The sequence below is a fragment of the Phoca vitulina genome, unplaced genomic scaffold (genome assembly GCF_004348235.1).
Source record: "Phoca vitulina isolate PV1807 unplaced genomic scaffold, GSC_HSeal_1.0 scaffold8, whole genome shotgun sequence".
In the NCBI taxonomy this organism is placed as follows: Eukaryota; Metazoa; Chordata; class Mammalia; order Carnivora; family Phocidae; genus Phoca; species Phoca vitulina.
In genome coordinates, this window is record NW_022589711.1 from 61,908,388 (window position 1) to 61,926,884 (window position 18,497).

At 34.9% G+C, this 18,497-nt stretch overlaps 1 protein-coding gene across 5 annotated transcripts in view; it reads right to left on the reverse strand.

Annotated features, from left to right (window-relative positions):
• FXR1 (FMR1 autosomal homolog 1) overlaps positions 1-18,497 on the reverse strand; it is a 59,434-nt gene that overhangs the window by 27,406 nt on the left and 13,531 nt on the right. For all 5 annotated transcript variants that reach the window (XM_032407129.1, XM_032407127.1, XM_032407130.1 and 2 more), the window contains exons 2-7: positions 12,686-12,738; positions 10,995-11,088; positions 1,705-1,776; positions 1,138-1,286; positions 814-907; positions 246-362 (exon numbers count right to left, since the gene is read on the reverse strand). In XM_032407129.1, coding sequence (XP_032263020.1) covers positions 246-362; positions 814-907; positions 1,138-1,286; positions 1,705-1,776; positions 10,995-11,088; positions 12,686-12,738 — 579 coding nt within the window. The remainder of the gene's footprint in view (positions 1-245; positions 363-813; positions 908-1,137; positions 1,287-1,704; positions 1,777-10,994; positions 11,089-12,685; positions 12,739-18,497) is intronic.

Genomic DNA, 18,497 nt, shown 5'->3' on the forward strand with positions numbered 1-18,497 from the left:
CTAAGTTCTTTGGCACCTGTTATCTAAGTCTTAACAAAAAACTCAACAGGCATTTAGCAAACAAAGGCTGTTTGGGGAAAGTAAGAGAAAAAAAATAATTGTTCTAAGGGCACAATGCCTATATCGCCACAAAACAGGTCCCAAGTTGCCTTACCTAATAAGTCAAGTAGTTTAAGCCAGGGAACTTGAATATACTTATGAAACTAAATGGGACACACAAAAAACCTTCTGATAAACCCACTTACTTCTAAATGCTTAGTGGCCTCTTCATTTCTGGACATAAGCATCAATTTCGTACGAATACTTCGCAAATGCATGTCACTTAAAATATTTACTCTCTTCACAGTTGCTTCGCTGGCAGACTATAAACAAACAAGTTAATCACTCAAAAAAATCTTACTTTTCTAGATAATACAAACAAGAACCTTCCACGTAAAGCCTTCCTTGATCCTCATCTACTACACTTCTCTCCCCACCCACCATTCCCCCTCCCACAGGTAATCCTACTCCCCACTCCCCTTTCCGAACTCCCCTATTTAGTTCTGCTATTCAAATGATTGGGGTGGGGTGGGCAGGGGAGGATCCAGGATCCCACACATTCAGAACTTCATGTTGTTAAGAATGCCATGTTAAGATTTTTTCTTCCTTATTCCACACAAAAGACAGAAATTTAACATTTTATAGCTGTAAAAATTTTTTTCTTTCATATGCATTAATACACTGCATACCAAGTTAGCTTTTATTTTTTCAAATATTTAATTATAAAATCTGTGTAATATCCATTGGCTACCTTAAAATATGTAGTTATCTTACCAGTATCATTAGCTGTGTGGTTTCTGGATGGTAAAAAATTCTGCATGCTCCTACTGCTTTCTTAAAATCTTTATGTGCATTTTCATTAGCACACCTAGGGAGAAATTAATTCATATTTAAGACCTAAATAATAGATTAAATTCAGAAAGCAATTATAATGCAAACTAAGTATTTCATTTTGACATTACCCATTAAAACTTTTGTTTACTAAAAAGATTTTCTATCAGAAGTTTTTGATTGGGTGTTTGGGAAAAAAAGATTTTTGTAACACTAAAAAATCCTCTTAATTCACAAAGCAATTCAATAGTAAACAAAATTACTCACGCCTCTCTCAAATCCTCAGGAACATCCACTGTGCATTTAAAGAAGGTATTTTTTTTGACAGTTTTATTTTGATTGACAGGCCGAAGTCGTTCAAATGTGACGATTTCATTGTAAGTGGCATCACAAGCAGCATATTCAATGACATAAAACTAAAAGACATCAAAATACTTTAAAAATCCCATCTGAACAAAAATAATGAGCTTTAAATGAAGTTCTAATTGCCTTGCTCAGCTTAACCAACAGACCCTCCCCCTTATGGCACAATACTAAGCACAGCTTAGTTACATCAATCTGATTTGCCTAAACTAGATTATTGGCTCTTACAAGCATGAACCTTGGTGGTCCTCATATCCTTGAAGTGTATCCCTAAAGAGAAGTTTTGAGGTTTGCAAATTCAGAAATAAATAAATAAATAAATGGTCTAATGAATTTTTAAAATGTATGATCAACTATTTCCAAATTAAGCGTTTAGAAAAAAAACTAAGAATTGAAGTAACATTTACAGAAACCAAGAGTTGAGGTATTTCCTTGGAAACTAGTCACAAAGCAAGCGTAAACATCACTTACTTCTCCTTTCATCATTCGAACTTTAGCCAACCACCATCCACATGGTTCTTGGTCATTTGCTCTTGAATATACCTGAGAAGAGAAAAAAAGGCCTTTATCCATTCATCCTGAAAGATTTCAACATTATAATGACTTACTACAAATGTCAAATCCCATTAAACTCTAGAATAAAAAATGTCACTGCACTAAAATTGATGCGCTAACCATAATTTAGTAAGAGTCATGTATCCTTAAATTTCACTACTGAAAAACAAAACTGAACCCTTTTTGGGTAATTTGGCTCCTTGAAAATCTAATTCCAAATTCATGAGGTTTTCCGAACATGAATATTATTTTAAAGAACGCTTTTCACAAGGCAGTTTAACATAGTGCAAAACAGAGTTCTTTCACAGTTTCTGTCAATACTGTTCACTTTTAAGCACTGCATTCTGATTCAAGTATCAGACACAAGGATAAGCTAGAAATTACTAAAGACATTTCAAATCTCATAACAATATTTTTAGGATGTTGAAATCAAGAATGGTTTTCAAAAAGAAACCCAATTTTAAAACCTTCAAGGATATGATATTTAGATTCTTTCCTGAAGAACCTAAATCAAATGCACTAAAATTGTTCAGCTGAATTAGTACATCTAGCACAGTACATAAGAATCTTATAAACCTCTTCCGTAAAAAAAAAAATTATCTTATATTGCTCTGTATTTGTAATTATCAGGTATTTTGTAACGTGACACATTAGGGAAGTTTCCTTTAGGGATTAGAGTTATTTCTTATGGTACAGCATCTTGATATATTTTCAATATGTGGAAAATTGGGGGGAGGGGGAATCTGGGAAGAGACAACCAAGAAGAGCCCCATAAAAATCTTTATTATATGAACTAAGGATGTCTCTGCAGAGGAGGACAGAGAAATCTACCAATACATGTTAACACCCATCTTTGGGTTAAATGCAAAACAACTATTGATAATAAGCAAATAGTTTGGGAAAGCCTGAAGCCTCACTGAGGTGATCTGAGAGTAATCGTGGGGGAATACTGGAAATGTAACTGAGTAAGCCAAAACCTCATGATCAACTTCACTGTGCACCATGATCAGAAAAAAGGAAGAGCTACATACCAATCAGGCTCCAGGGGACTCAATTTTAGCTCTGCATTTCTTTATGAGCCAATCTATTTCATAACTTTCATCCTTTCTTATAGTCTCCAAAAAACAATAAATTTTACTTTTTTTTTTTTTAGAATAAAACAAAATTCATTCTATCTTGCAATTATATATCCAGTGGAACCTCTTATAAATCTAAGGGGAAATCTAGCGGTCTTTTTTTTCTGTATCTTGAAACACTTCACTATTTCATCATCATTCATCAATTATTCCCAACTGTGCATTAAAAAAGACTTAAAAAAAAAAAAAGAAGAAGAATGATGGTATCACCTGGAAGAACACAACAGTGAAATATAGCGTTACTATTGCATCATCCTGTAGTTTCTTTACTGCATAGTCTTTCAAGAAAGTATAAAAAGACTGGAGACACCATTCTTGAAGTCTGCTTTTGGTTTTCACTGAACAGTTAAGAATTCAGAATTTTTAATTTTCCACCCATAACTGCAAAGACAAAATTTACAGAGGAAGGGCTTTCACAATTATTAGAGGAATCAGGACTGATGCAGAGATAGACAATAGCACTCTAGATTCTAATGATGAATGTGAAATTACAAGCAGAATCTCCCACCATGAAGCCTTCAGATGATGAATATTCCCAAATAATATACTTCTAAGTAGAAAAGGGAAATTTAGTATCCTCACCCAGTTAATCAAACTAGGACTTCATCATACAAAATCCTGCAACAAGACTCAGGACCATTCTGTTTTTCTAAAAGGACATGTGACCATATTCTTTCACCTTTTATGATTGTACACCAAAATGTACCCCCATACAGCTCATAAGTGGACAAATGCCAAAGGCAGCTGTGTATGCAAAGATGACTAGAAAGAAACAAATGATGAAGACATGCAAAAAATTCAATGGATTAGTCAATGCAATTGGTTAAATATGAAAATGGTATAATTATAAAACAAAGATGACTATGCTCTGTTCAATAAAATTAGAAGCCACTAAGAGTTCCAAAATATTCCTAAAGTACTACATTTCTGATAATCCAAGTATAAGATGAACCAGAATGAAATGATAAACTAGAACTTAACTAGATGTGTTTTAAATTTGCTATCAGAATTTGTAAGATGAATTTATTCTGCATTTATGCATGATAGCTGATGAGAAGTAATATTTAGAGACCTGTACTCATTTTAGGTATATGTATTATCAAAACCAGGAAAATATGGAATAAAAAGTTGTATTTGCTATGCCTTTTTTTTTTTTTTTTTAAAGATTTATTCCAGAGAGAGGGAGAGAGAGAAGAGAGAAAACACATGGGGGGGGGGGCCTAGAGGGAGAGGGAGAAACTCAAGCAGACTCTGTTCTGAGCACGGAGCCCGACACAGGGCTCTATCCCACCACTGTGAGACCACTACCTAAGCAAAAACCAAGAATCAGACGCTTAACCAACTATGCCACTGAAGTATCCCTATATTTGCTATGTTTAAATGCTCATTAAGATACTTAATGTTGACCTTCAGCATCCTTTTATTAACTTCTGTGAAATTATATGTAAACAGACTTATATTTTTTAAAAAATGGCCCACTGGGCCCAAATGGTAAGTGCTGATGACCATTTTCCCTGAGTATGCCACAGATTAAAGGAAAATCTAAGAACAAGAGGGAAAATGCCCATTCCAAATACTATCTCAGAAAGGCAGTTCAGCTAAACAGAATGGAGTATCTCTCTCTTGGTGATCTAGTGAATGGGTGCCTCAAAAGTTTCCGGGGGGCCGGGGGTGAATGGGTCTTTAAATTACCTAAATCCCTTTGCTCTAATTCTACTTTCACCAAAACACAATTTTCTAGGCATGTGGCTTCCTATGTAAGCTTACCACCAAAAAAAGAGAATAAACCATTCTGGACTGCCTTGAGGCTTTATATTTCTCACTGAACATTAAAATGCTGGATTCCATTTTATACTTAACCTACCTCTGTAAGCTTCATTAAAAACTCTACCGCTGAAAGACAAAGTCATTCTCATAAAGCCAACTAAACCCAAGTTCCTGAGCTTGTATCAAACACTATGAATCTGGCTCCACTTGAGTGCAGTTGGTCAAATCACATTCTTTCCAAAATGAACAGTTTATCTCACACAATAAAAAATCACTTTAATGCTGCAGCATTAAAACTGTGCCCTAGTATACTGTGCCCCAGACGTTGACTACTGTATTTATGACTACATCACTGGAATAGGAGCACCTCATAGAAATTCCCTTTATTCAGACTTTAAATTTCCAAACTATTCCCAAAGAGCAAATCACACTCTAAAGCAATAGCCCTCATTGTTTTAACATTCTAAGTGTCTACAAATCCAAGGAAGAGCTTTAAAAAAAAGACCCGTGAGAGACCTAAAAGCACAACAGTACTCAGGCTGAAGAAGTCCAATTTCACGGAGTAGAGGATGGAATATGAAAAATCAAATTCCAGAATTCTATTTCAGGGTTCTTTCTGCCAAATAATTCCAAGTCAAACCATACTACAAAATGGCCTCGAAATTCTAACATACAACCAAACTATTACTTAAATGGAATTCCAGTCTGGATCCTAATGTTATCAACCTTTCAGTCAAGTTAATAATGTCTAACTATGCTTTTCAAAGTCACAACCAAATATGAACACCAAAAATAATTTTTTTACCAGTTTTCACCAAATTAACTATGAAGAAAATTTCTAAATAATGTTAACCATTAAACTGAATACTTAATCATAACAGCCAGTTTTATAAGTACTGTTCCTCTATATTCACTATTTCATCTCATTACAATCATAACCTACTATGAAGAAATGGAAAATGCCCATTAGGAAAGCCAGTTTAACATCTAGAGCACACTAATGTGATTTATGTACCTAAGTAATAGTATTTTCTCATTCAAATACGTTGCTGACACTTTTAACAAATGGGTTTCTTAAGTCTTGGAAAACAGCCATTTCCTATATAATAAACAAGAATGTTTACCTCTTTAACATATGCAAATTTCCTAAGCACTAAGACTAACAATAAACTTGGCATTATATAACACAGACTAAATACAGATAGGTAAAATTTTCAGACTGGTTCCAAGAATCAAATTGAGATATTTTTTAAAGGTAGAATGCCTGCCATTCCGCCTACTTGTGCTCTCTGTCAAATAAAATCTTAAAATCTTTAAAAAATAATAAAGGTAGAATGGAAACTACATGTATCTTGCATAAGAAAAATACTGAATTTTAAAAATTTTAACATAAGCGTGGGTGCCTGGGTGGCTTAGTTCGTTAAGCATCCAACTCTTTTTTTTTTTTTTTTTTTTTTAAGATTTTACTTATTTGACAGAGAGAGAGCGCGCGCGAGCGCGCACACAAGCACAAGCAAGGGAAGCAGCAGGCAGAGGGAGAAACAAGTTCCCTGCTGAGCAGGGAGCCCCATGAGAGGCTCGATCCCAGGACCCTGGGATCACGACCTGAGAAAAGGCAGACGCTTTATTGCCCCTAAGCATCCGACTCTTCATTTCAGCTCAGGTCAAGATCTAAAGATTGTGAGACTGAGCCCTGCCCTGGGCTCCATGCTCAGCATGGAGTCCGCTTGACAGTCTCTCTTTCCCTCTCTCTATGCCCCTCCCCCCACTCACATGCGCTCAAAACCCCTATCCCCTGCAAACCCCCCCCCCCCCCCCGGATAAATTAAAAAAAAAGGTTTTCTTAAATTTTCCGGTAAAGGAGTCTCTGATCTCAAATTATTATTACCCTTATTTCTCTCAAGGCATCTATCCCAACATTATAATTAAAATATAAAGACATATAAACATAATATCTGACAAGCCACCGTAAAAGATAAAAGGTTTATGTCACAAGAACAGAAACTTGCCAATCTTACCTCAACCAGAAAGCATCACAATTTAAAAAAAAAAAAAAAAGTTGTTTAATCAAATATATTAAACCCAAGAGGAAAACCTTGTAAAATTATATACTGGCTTGAGTGTCAGGCTTCCTATGGAATATGTTTGTGTGAGCTCATACACTAACTTGCTGAACAAAGCAGTTATCTATAATAAGAGACAAAACACTTCACATGTGAAAAACATTTCCTACTGCACTTCCAATATCCCAGAATACTGTATTATATATCCAGCTTAAGAAAATCATTTTCCCATTACTTCCAATTCCACAAAGTGAGCATTTTCTTAGCAATCTTAAGTTAGCAAAATTAACCAAGCAAATACCTACTGAAAAAATTTAATACTAAACATTAAAGATTTTAAAACATACGCCACTTTTTAAAAAGTCAAAGAAAAAGCCACTAAGGAAAAAAAAAGCCGCTAAGAGGGTTTAAAAATAAAGCTTTGAATTTTAAACCTTTCAAAACCATCTCTCTCCTATAAATCATATACTGTTTTCTTGAGGACATTAGACCATGACACTAATTTATGTTCTATAATTCCATGTAAGCCTCGTAAATTGAGTGGAAATATGAACCTCAAGTAGCCAAACACTTTTATAGTAGTAAAATTTTAGGATTGGGGGGGGATGGGTTAGCCTGGTGATGGGTATTAAAGAGGGCACGTACTGAATGGAGCACTGGGTGTTATACGCAAACAATGAATCATGGATCACTGCATCAAAAACTAATGATGTAATGTATGGTGACTAAAATTAAATAAAAAATTTTTTTAGGATAAACCATATGAAATTGTCAATATTCAACCATTCCTGACCTACAAGAATTAAACTGTCATGACTGAACTCCATGTGTTAGCAAAAGTATGTAGTAAATCAAAATGCATTTTTGGAGGACAAAATTGGTACATTTTGGTACCATCAAAATTTTAAATACACATGCCTCCAATTTAGCAAGTGAACCACTTAGATTCCATACTATCAGAAAATGGTTTACATAAGGACATTAACTCTGGATTTATTTTTTGGCAATAGCAAAAAATCTGCCAATAATTTTAATTTCTAATTATGATACATCCATACTAAAAATTATTACGGGGTGGTTAGAAAGAATCAGGTAAATCTGTATGTACAGCATGAAAATGTCTATTATATCCCAACTGACTGAATACAGAAATCATAAATATATAACATAATCCCAATTTCTGTAACTTAAAAAAAGCAAATATTCTTTAAAAATGCAAAGAAAAACACAACTCTGGTAAATGAGATTTAAGCTAGAGTGTACAGACAAACATACCTACACTAACAGGGAAAGTTTGTTTTTATATATAATTCTGTACCATTTCATTTTTTACATTAAACTTTATTTGAATTTAAAGGGGGAGGAGATTAAAAAGAGAACTACCCTAAGGTCCAGTAATCACACCACTGGGTATTTACCCCAAGAATACAAAAACACTAATTCAAAGGGTTATATATATATATGCACCCCTATGTTTACTGCAGGATTATTTACAATAGCCAAACTATGGAAGCAGCCCAAGTGTGCATCAACTGATGAATGGACAAAGATGTGGTGTGTATGTATATAAATATACACATACACAAACACACACACACCGGATTATTCAGCCAAAAAAAAGAATGAAATCTTGCCATTTGCAATGACATTGATGGAGCTAGAGAGAATAATAATGAAGCTAGTCAGAGAAAGGCAAACACCATATGATTTCACTCATATGTGGAATGTAAGAAATAAAACAAAGGAAAAAAAAGAGAGACAAACCAAAGAGAGACAAAACAAACTCTTAACTACAGAGAACAAACAGATGGTTACCAGAGGGGAGGTGGGTGGGGGAATGGGTCAAACAGGTGAAGGGGATTTTGAGTACACTTATCTTGATAAGCACTGAGTAATATATATGAACCTATTCAATCACTATATTGTATACCTGAAACTAACTGAACACTGTATGTTAACTACACTAGAATTAAAATTTTTAAAAATTTAAAAATTTTAAAAAAGGGTAAGGAAGTTTTAAAAATTTATTTAGTTCAAAATTAACAACCATAATTCCTAAACATTCCAGGTCATACAGACAGTTTCCTAACTAATGGTGGCCAACAAAAAAAGAAAAAAGGACAAAGAAAAAGCCAATAAATCCATGGGTGGCAAGATCGATTCTGAACTTCTTTATGTGAATTTTCAAATTTTTCAAAAGTGGAAAAAAATGACATCTTAATTTCAGATAATGATTCTCACAATTTAAGGACCAAATTTCACCAAGACTAAACCATAAAACACAATGTGAAAGAAAACACTGCAATCAATTTTCAAATCATTCCATCTCTTACACCAATATTTTGTACACAGCTAGAGAGGCAGGCCAAAAAGATGGTCCAGGAACTTCTTAGCCTGAGACAGGGTAAAGCACCATGAGCACACCACCAAGTTTTTCCTTTAATCTGAGCCTTTACACTATCATTATCTGAACAACAATTTAAAAAGTATGAAAAGCACTAGTCTCAAAATTAACCACCACACATTTCTAATTCTAGAACATTTCCAAAATGGTCATTCCTTGTTTGACCTAACTCATCACCAGAATTCCAGAAGAAAAAACTTCTAAAACAGAAATTTTGAAAAATGAAAACAAATCAAGCTCTTTTACCCATCCCTACAAAAAGATGTTGATTAGAAAAGGATTCAATACTGAGAAAAACATTTTCACTGGAGTCTAAAGTCCAAGTGAACAAGTAGAGTAGTAATCAGCAGCATCATGGCTACAGTTCATAGTACCCACCAGTACCCTATTTCATACTCCTTTAATTTACAGCAGTCTGCCACTTTCCCTGTGTCTTCCCATACCATCTACAACATTTCCCTAAAGGACACAAATATACACCACACCTAGACTACAACTACAGATCTCCTTAGAAAAAAGTTCTTAGTTCCCACTTTTGGTGGAAGTAAACTATAAAAGAAAAAAGTGAAGTGAAGGCTATACCATTACAGAGTGGTCTCATGGTGCTCTGACACAATTAAGTTATAACATGCTTTGATTTAGCAAAAGCAAAAGGGTGCCCAGTGAACTTAGAGCAAGTAATTAAAATCTAGGCCAAATTTCAGAATGGAAAGGAGTTTAGGCTGCCAGGAATTAAAACGAGCCACCATTCTTTGGTTTCCTAGCATATAACATCTAGAATTAATGGGAACTCAAAATTTACTATTAAGAATTACAAAAAATAAAAAGGGCAGATAACTAAATGACTTCATGTGCCAAGTGCTCAGAACACTGGCTCAGAGTATGCACTGGTAAGTGCTTATAAAAACATTCAGACAGGTATTTCATCTGTATAGGTTCTCCTATACCTCCAGTTCCCCCAACCCCATCCTACATAAACTAGAAAAATGTATTTAGCATATTAGAGCACCTTGAAGGAATTACATCAATTTCTTGAAAATCACAAATCAAATTTTCTGTCTCCAACAGACTCACAACACCTCTATTTAACAATTATTTCCATGTTTCATTTCACATAACATCAGGCATATTTAACAACACTAACATATTGAAAATAGACATCCAAACTCTAAGTGTGAAAAAAAGCAATGTACAAAGCAGCAGCACTATATAATCCCACTTTTATTTTTAAAAATAGGGGAGGGAGAGAGCCTGGGAATGACAAAAATGGTGAACAGTGGTTTTTTTCTTCTCACATAATTCCTATTTAGTCCTTTTGGTTTTTCTGTACTTTTAAAAATTTTCTGGACATTTCTAAACTATTCAACAAGGCTGTATGCTAATTACAATATTTCACATTTTTATGTATCAACTATATTAATGATCACTATAATAAAGGACAACTATTAATACATTACAAAGATACTAAGAAAAAAAAGTACAAGAAAAATTTTAAAGTAATTAGCAAAAAGGAAAACAGCAGCCAACACCACACAGCTCTCTGTGCCAGATTCTATACAAACCAATTCAAATATACTATCATTCTTACTCCCATATTATTTTCATTTTCATGGTAAAGAAACTTGACCAAGGCCACAAAGCTAAAAATGGTAAAGCTAAGACATGAATCCCAATTCTGATTCCAAAACTCAAGCCCTGCTATATTACACAGCCAATTAATAATAGAAAAACTAGAGAAAAGGAATTAGATTTATTCTCTATCAGCTAAACAGATTTTCCTAAAAGAATATTTATTTAGAACAAAAAAAGTCACACAAAAAAACTTAAAATACATACCTCTACTTCATCTCCTTCACTAATTTCTTTTTTTATGTCAGGTGGTGGTGGTAATCTAACTTCATTAAATGGAACCTGGCGTTCTGGCTGCCAGCTGAAAGATCAGAAAAGGAATTAACAACTTTGAAACAGATTATTCTAAAAGTCCCTAATATGGAAGCTATACAGTCTATGCTTGGTGGTGTGTATTTTTTGAGTTAATCATTTAGCTTTCTCTAATAAAAAGCAACCTTCATTCATATTATATTTTTCCAAGTAAGTAGTCTGTTGAGGTAAAACAGATTTTGCATGACTCTTGATGAAGTTTATAAATTAGCATCATTAATACTAATTATGTATTGCCATCAAAATTACTCATCCTCAGGGAACAGTACATACATTTTAATAGGTTAAGTTCATCATAATAATTTAGACTCGAAATAATGTCACATCTACACTGTCAATAAAGAGTAGTGCAACCAACTTATTTCAAACAATTTTACAACTATATGACCTATCAAAGGAACAGAATTTCAGAGCTTATAAAATATTCACTGCATAATTTTTTGTGTGTACATGTTCACAGAAATGCAGAAAATTACTGTTATTTTGCATAGCTGAATTAGAAGATTTAATTTTCTTACACAGAATTAACGTTTTCTGCAATGAATACACACGTTAATATTAAAACTTGGGAAAAGCTAACATCTAACTTTATAGCAAATATGACCAAATTAAAACAAACTTGGCTGTTGCTTAGATAACATTTTTTGTGTCATACTGCAAAAACTGGGTTAATAAAGTTAAAAATTCTTTCCTATTCTAAGTTCTAAGAGGTCATTCATATGCCTGGGAGGCACACTAACACATAAATAGCAAATAAATTCCTATAGCTTCCAACTGCAGATGCTAGGCAAAACATCAGGAGACAAGATTTTTGAGCGCTTTCTTTTCACCATTACTGTGAAATGGCAGCTGCTCAAAGACAGGAATCACCCCAACACATGTTTCTACATGAAACAGCTGCTGGGCAGATCTCTCTTCAGGCCGTTCCAGAAGCATCTTAAAAGTGAAAGTTGAAGATTTCTGACCTTCAATTATACAGTGTTCCTTTATAACTCTTCTGAACCAAGCCCAACATACTGTCTTTCATATTTCTTTAAAGATTTTATTTACTTGACAGAGAAGAGGAACAGGGGGAGGGGCAGAGGAAGAAGCTGGATCCCCACTGAGTGAGGATCCCAATGCGGGCTCAAACCCAGGACTCCAGGATCATGATGCGAGCCAAAGGCAGCCGCTTAACCGAATGAGCCACCTGGGTGGCCCTGTCTTACACATTTTCTAAACAAGACCTAGACCCTACAACAACTATAAAACTGATATTATTCCTTATTAATATCAAGTTTAAATTAAAGGCGGCCCAATACACACCAGTAGCCATTTGGAAGGCCTTCTACAACATCGTTTCAGCATTCTGGGATTTTAAGAATTAGGCATAGTATAAGCCCATTTGTGCCATCTATTTTTGCAAAAAATACTAATTCGTGTTCACATATGTTTCGGCAAAAGAAAAAAAAAAGGTCATGAAAAAAATAACAAGTATATCGTGGGCAGAGAAAGGTGAAAAGTTATCGAAACTAGAACACCCAGAAGCAAACACGAATTTAGCACAACCAATCTTTAAGATCTCTATCGATAAAAAAATGACTTACTTGTTCTCAAAAACAACTGTGAGGGAGTCTTCATGAACATCTTTGATAAATCCCTGCAAAAAACAAAAACATTATCAAAAGCATGTCAATATCCAATTAAACGTTACGTTAAGGGCGCCTCGCTGGCTTGGTCGGTAGAGCATGCAACTTTTGAGTTGTGAGGGTTTTGAGTTCAAACCCCACTTTGGGCGGAGAGAGCACTTAAAAAAATTACATTAACTGCAAAAGCCTATATTACACATACAAATATGGAACACCGAAAAGAACACAAAGCTTGGAATTAGACAGATGTGGGTTTGATTTCCATCTCCATCATTTATGAGCTATACAACCTCAGAAGTTACTTAGCCTCTTTGAATCTGTTTCTACATAGTGTCACCTACCCTAGAATTAGGAAAAAAAATGAATGTACATCCATGAAACATCATAGGTATTAATCGATACTCAAACTGAGCAAGGCTGTCTTTAGGACTGTGATTAGGAGTTCAGGCTCTTAGAATCAGGTTGCCAGGGTTCATAGCCCAAGCTCTTGCATTTACATATTCTTGGGATATGTATTTACATATATACAGATATTTATATATTCTAATTTTAACCTAATGGTTCATTACATCATTCCTCATGGAATTATGAAAATTGAGATTTAATGTTCACCACAGTACTTGGTGAAATTACAAATATCAATAAATATTACACTCCACCATTAGTAAAAAGCGTAACTACATTTTGAATACTAACCTTCAGTTAATTTAATTTCTCCTACCAACTTCCCTTCCTCCTTCACTTAAAAACAAAAAAATTGAACTAAGTTAAGTACACTGCTTCAAAACCATTTTGGAATGAATATAAAGATTCACAATAAAAATCGGTGGTCATTTTCTAGTCTGAAAATTAATTTTCAAACTAGTATTTTTAATCTATCTTCATTTGATTGATACTGCTGAAAGAAACTCTAAGATCTGACATTCAAGAAAGAGCAAAGGACTTGGGTGTAGAATAACTGTTCAAATTCTTGCTCTGCCAGTGCATAACCTTGGAGTGCGGTCCACTTGACACTTGTATTACAACTGACATTAAGTGACACTTTGTATTACTGTCAAGAAGAAATGCGAAGTTCTCAACCTTAGTCAAATGCTTACATACACTTTGAGCCACAAGGTACTCAGTAAATAATTTTCTAAAACATCTTTATCATACTAGACTCCTAACACCCACTAAAAACTACCTAAATAAACAACACACTTGCAGTACCTGGTTAAAACAAGGTAAGGATGAACATTTCCAGTTTACTTCATCTTCCTCCCCCAAAAGTCCATTTAGTAATACTAAAGGAACTTTAAGGCATAAACCAACAAGAATAAAGACAATAAAGAGAAAAAAAAAATTGCAACATTTGGAAATTTACAAAACATAAGTATCAGCAATTTAAAAAAACAAAGCAACAATTACTAATACTGAAATGCTTACTATGTGTCAGACATTGTTCTAAGCAAATAGAAACCAAAAACTGAAACGTCTCCACAGTGGAAAAACTGAAAAGCAAGCAGATCACTACTACCACCCCAGAAAATCTGAAGATAGAAACTCTTGGAAAGGAGAAAGTAAGAGATGTAGCTAAATATAAAATCATTTTCATTAATATAGATTCACCAATCACAAAACATAGGTAACTAAACAAATCTAAAGTCATTGCACTCGGGGCGCCTGGGTGGCTCAGTCGTTAAGCGTCTGCCTTCGGCTCAGGTCATGATCCCAGGGTCCTGGGATCGAGCCCCGCATCGGGCTCCCTGCTCTGCGGGAGGCCTGCTTCTCCCTCTCCCACTCCCCCTGCTCGTGTTCCCTCTCTCGCTGTGTCTCTCTCTGTCAAATAAATAAATAAAATCTTTAAAAAAAATAAAAAAAATAAAAAAATAAAAAATAAATAAATAAAAAAAAGTCATTGCACTCCTCTCACATTTGCTACTCAATTGCATGATTTTGTATTTGGCCCTGATCTCACTCCAGCTTCAAATGTCTATTATCTGCTTTATTTGTGTGCTATGGGACGTATCAATGCAAATATCCTCATGTGAGGGTAAACTCTGGATACATTCAAGAGTGCTATAGCAGCTCCTGCCATGCAATTCCGGAGACATTTTTATTCCTCTTTCCCAAAGTTAAAAATTAAGAGCTGCCATTCCAGTTCTGATTATCTGACCATGCTATAATAACGACAGCCTGGCCTGTTTCTCTATTCCCAGTAGTTTCAACCACACATCACTTTCTACGATCACTTTGGTCAGCACTTTCATAGTTTATGTTACCAACAAATCTAGCTCTATTAATACCCTTAACATTTGTAAGGAATATTTAGCTGAGAATTTCCAAGTTCATGAATATGAAGTAAAACATAACTTACCATCAAGAGATTAGTCCTTTTCGACTTTGACTAAAGTTTTCTAGTCCTTCACAATTTTCAGAGTCTAGAATGTTTTACTAAGAAATCTTTGCCATTTCTGTATAATTTACAAAATGAGTTCAAGTCAGAGCTCCAAGCCACTGGGAAATTCTACCCTTCATTATAATAAAAATCTATTTTTCTATCTAAAAGTCAACGTTTACTCAACTCTTTCCAACCCATCCCCACTTTACTTCCACCACCACCATCAGCTTTGTTGGGGTGTACGTTTTCCACAAACTTTTAAGAAAAAATACAACTCTAGACACCTACTCAAATTACTAATACCCTTCAAGCATAAAATTAAATAGATTAACAATGAACTGTTAGTTAGCAAACACTTTCTAATCCCCAAACCCTAGATTCTAGGGGTAAGGTGCTTCTAATGGCCAGAACTCCATGAAATTGTGTCCACTTGATGCAGGACTCAGACATCACTTCTCATGGTATTTCTGCATGCTCGCAAGTCACCAGAATGATGATGCTAGCTCCCTATACACTCAAGCCGCAAAATGGCAGGGTTAGGTCATTGCCAAAATCCGAGTCAGGGGACAGTAAATAACAATGGTCATATTTGTCTGCACAAGACAATAGCAGGGCCTTATAACTTTATGTCTCCACAACTTCTGTACCTCCTCGTGTTCTAATCCAACCTTTGGGGATTTTGTCTCTTCCTATTCACCATCCATCTGGCCCAGGACCCGTATTTCTCAGAATAAAACCTTTTACGTTTCTTTTTCCTCTTCCCACATATATGCAAACACGAAAATTCCAAAACATCATTATAAAATTGTCCCTTTATATGCTTATGTGTGAAATTCTTAACTATAAAGTATCATCAGTAAGCAACAAGGAAGTATAACACATCAAAAATGTGATCAAAATACCTTTAGAATGTTGTCCCCAACAAAGCAACAAATAGAACATTACATAGTAAAAACCCAGGAATGCCACAAACGATGTGTAAAATGGAGGTAAGGGAAGGGATGAAGAGAACAGCAAAAATCCCTGAGCTATAGAAGAACTACTTGAAGAACTGATTTTTTTCAAAAGCAATACAGCCTAAAAAAACTTTTAATTCAATAATTCAATAAGGTGGCAAGTTAATCAATAATCAGTTTGCTCTCTAGATAAAATAAGCAGCTGGAAAATAGATAAAAAATAATCTAACGGCAGCAGCAATGAAAAATTAAAATCTTAGGAATGCCCTCAACAACTACAACAACAAAAATGTACAGGACCTATGTGCAGAAATCTTTGAAATTCGACTAATGAATATATATATAGAATATTCAGGAAAATGTAAATCATATCACATCCTTAGGAGATCTTGATATTGTAAAAAATGGGACCCCACTAAAATAACTAAGAGTTTATGATTTTCTTAGGGGAAAAGAGGTTAATCTTAATAACACCAATGTCTATATTTAAAGTAAGTTAAAACACTCAAAATCGAAACTTTTAAGTGGGAGTAGAGAGTAAAGAAAACACACTATCCCTTCCAAATATTAAAGCTTATTTTAAAGCTATAACAATCAAGACAAAAACAAAAAAAAAAACCACACACATTTTAAGAGAACAAAACAAATTCCAAAACTAGGTCTAAGTCATTTAGGAAATTACAAATAGGAGGAAGAATGGTTTGTTTTTAAATAGTATTGGGACATCTGATTATTGGAAAAAAATGAAAATAGACATTTTCACCAAAAATATAATCAATGGATGAAAGAATCAAAGTTTTTTAAATCAAAAGAGATTCCAAGAGAAACCTAAGTTACTTATAACTTCAGACTAAGGAAGACCTTTCTAACCAAAAACACAAAACCCAAAAGCCACAAGAGCACCTGGGTGGCTCAATCAGTTATGCATCTGACTCCTGATTTCCACTCAGGTCATGATCTTAGGGTTGTGAGATCGAGCCCCACATCAGGCTCCATGCGCTCAGCAGGGAGTCTGCTGGGGGGTCTCTTTCCCTCACCCCTCTCCCTCTGCACCCCCCCACGCGCACACACACACGCGTGCTCTCCCTCTAAATCTTAAAAAAGCCACAAAATGTTTGACAAGTTTATACTACCTAAAAGCTAAAAATTAATAATCATAACAAAGAAAGGAAAGGAGGATGAAACACAGGAGAGTTAAATTCCCAATTTATAACAATCTCAGGGGAGCTAACAAGTGAACAAGCTAATAAGCGAAAGTGACAATGGGTATGAACTATGTGAATGGGTAATCACAGAAAAAATAAGTTGTAGTTTTAATTATATAAATCGTTTTTAAAATCTTATGTTTGGACGCCTGCATGGCTCAGTCGTTAAGCGTCTGCCTTTGGCTGAAGTCATGATTCCAGGCTCCTGGGACCAGTCCCACATCGGGCTCCCTGCTTGGCCGGAAGCCTGCTTCTCCCTCTCCCACTCCCCCTGCTTGTGTTCCCTCTCTCGCAGTCTCTCTCTGTCGAAAAGTAAATAAAATCTTTAAGAAATAATAAAAAATAAAAAATCTTATGTTTACTGCGATTTGTTCTGAACTTTGCTTTTCTCCTCCCACTTTTTGTTCTGTAGATCATTCCATATCAGAATATAAAAAGCAACCTAGCAATTTTGAGGTGGGAGCTTAAACTGCTTGTGGAAAGAACAAAGTGCAGAGAATTACCTAACTTAAAGATATATTTGTGATGACAGAACACTACAGCTGTAAAACAGGTTTTCAGCTTGACAAGGGCAGTCATGGGGGGGAAATCCAATTGGTTAAGCAGAAAGAAACATGGTATGAATTATTTCAGGAATTGAAAGACCAAGATTATAAATATAGTCAAAAATCAGGACAAAAATCAGGGACCCTGTCTGTGGGAAAGTTACCTGATTCCGAAGATAAAATTTCTACTGGGACACATGGTTGGTTCAATCAGTAGAGCATGGGATTCTTGGACCTCAGGACTGTGAGTTCAAGCCCCACAATGGGCATAATGCTTACTTAAAAAAAAAAAAAAAATTCATTTACAGACCTTTCAGATCCCTCATTTTAGTGAAAGGGAAGCTAAAACCACATACAGCTACATAGCCCCAAAATTCACTCCCTAGGAGGCTATAAATGCTGAATTTAAACACTCATCTCTCTGGAGCTCTTTTCAGTAACTCATGATAAAATGCTTTTCCTGATTTGTACTTTTAAATTCCAAAAGGTTAAGTGTGGTAGCAATATTAATTTGAAGAAATAAAGCACCCTTCCTAAAAAGCCTATTTAAGGCAAAGTTCCACGAGGGGGGAAAAAAAAAATCTCAATATATACTTCACAACTGGAAAGGCAAGCTATCTTAACCAAAAAAGGCTCGAAATAAAACAAAATTTTAGTGTTTAAACCAATTTATCAAAAGCCTTG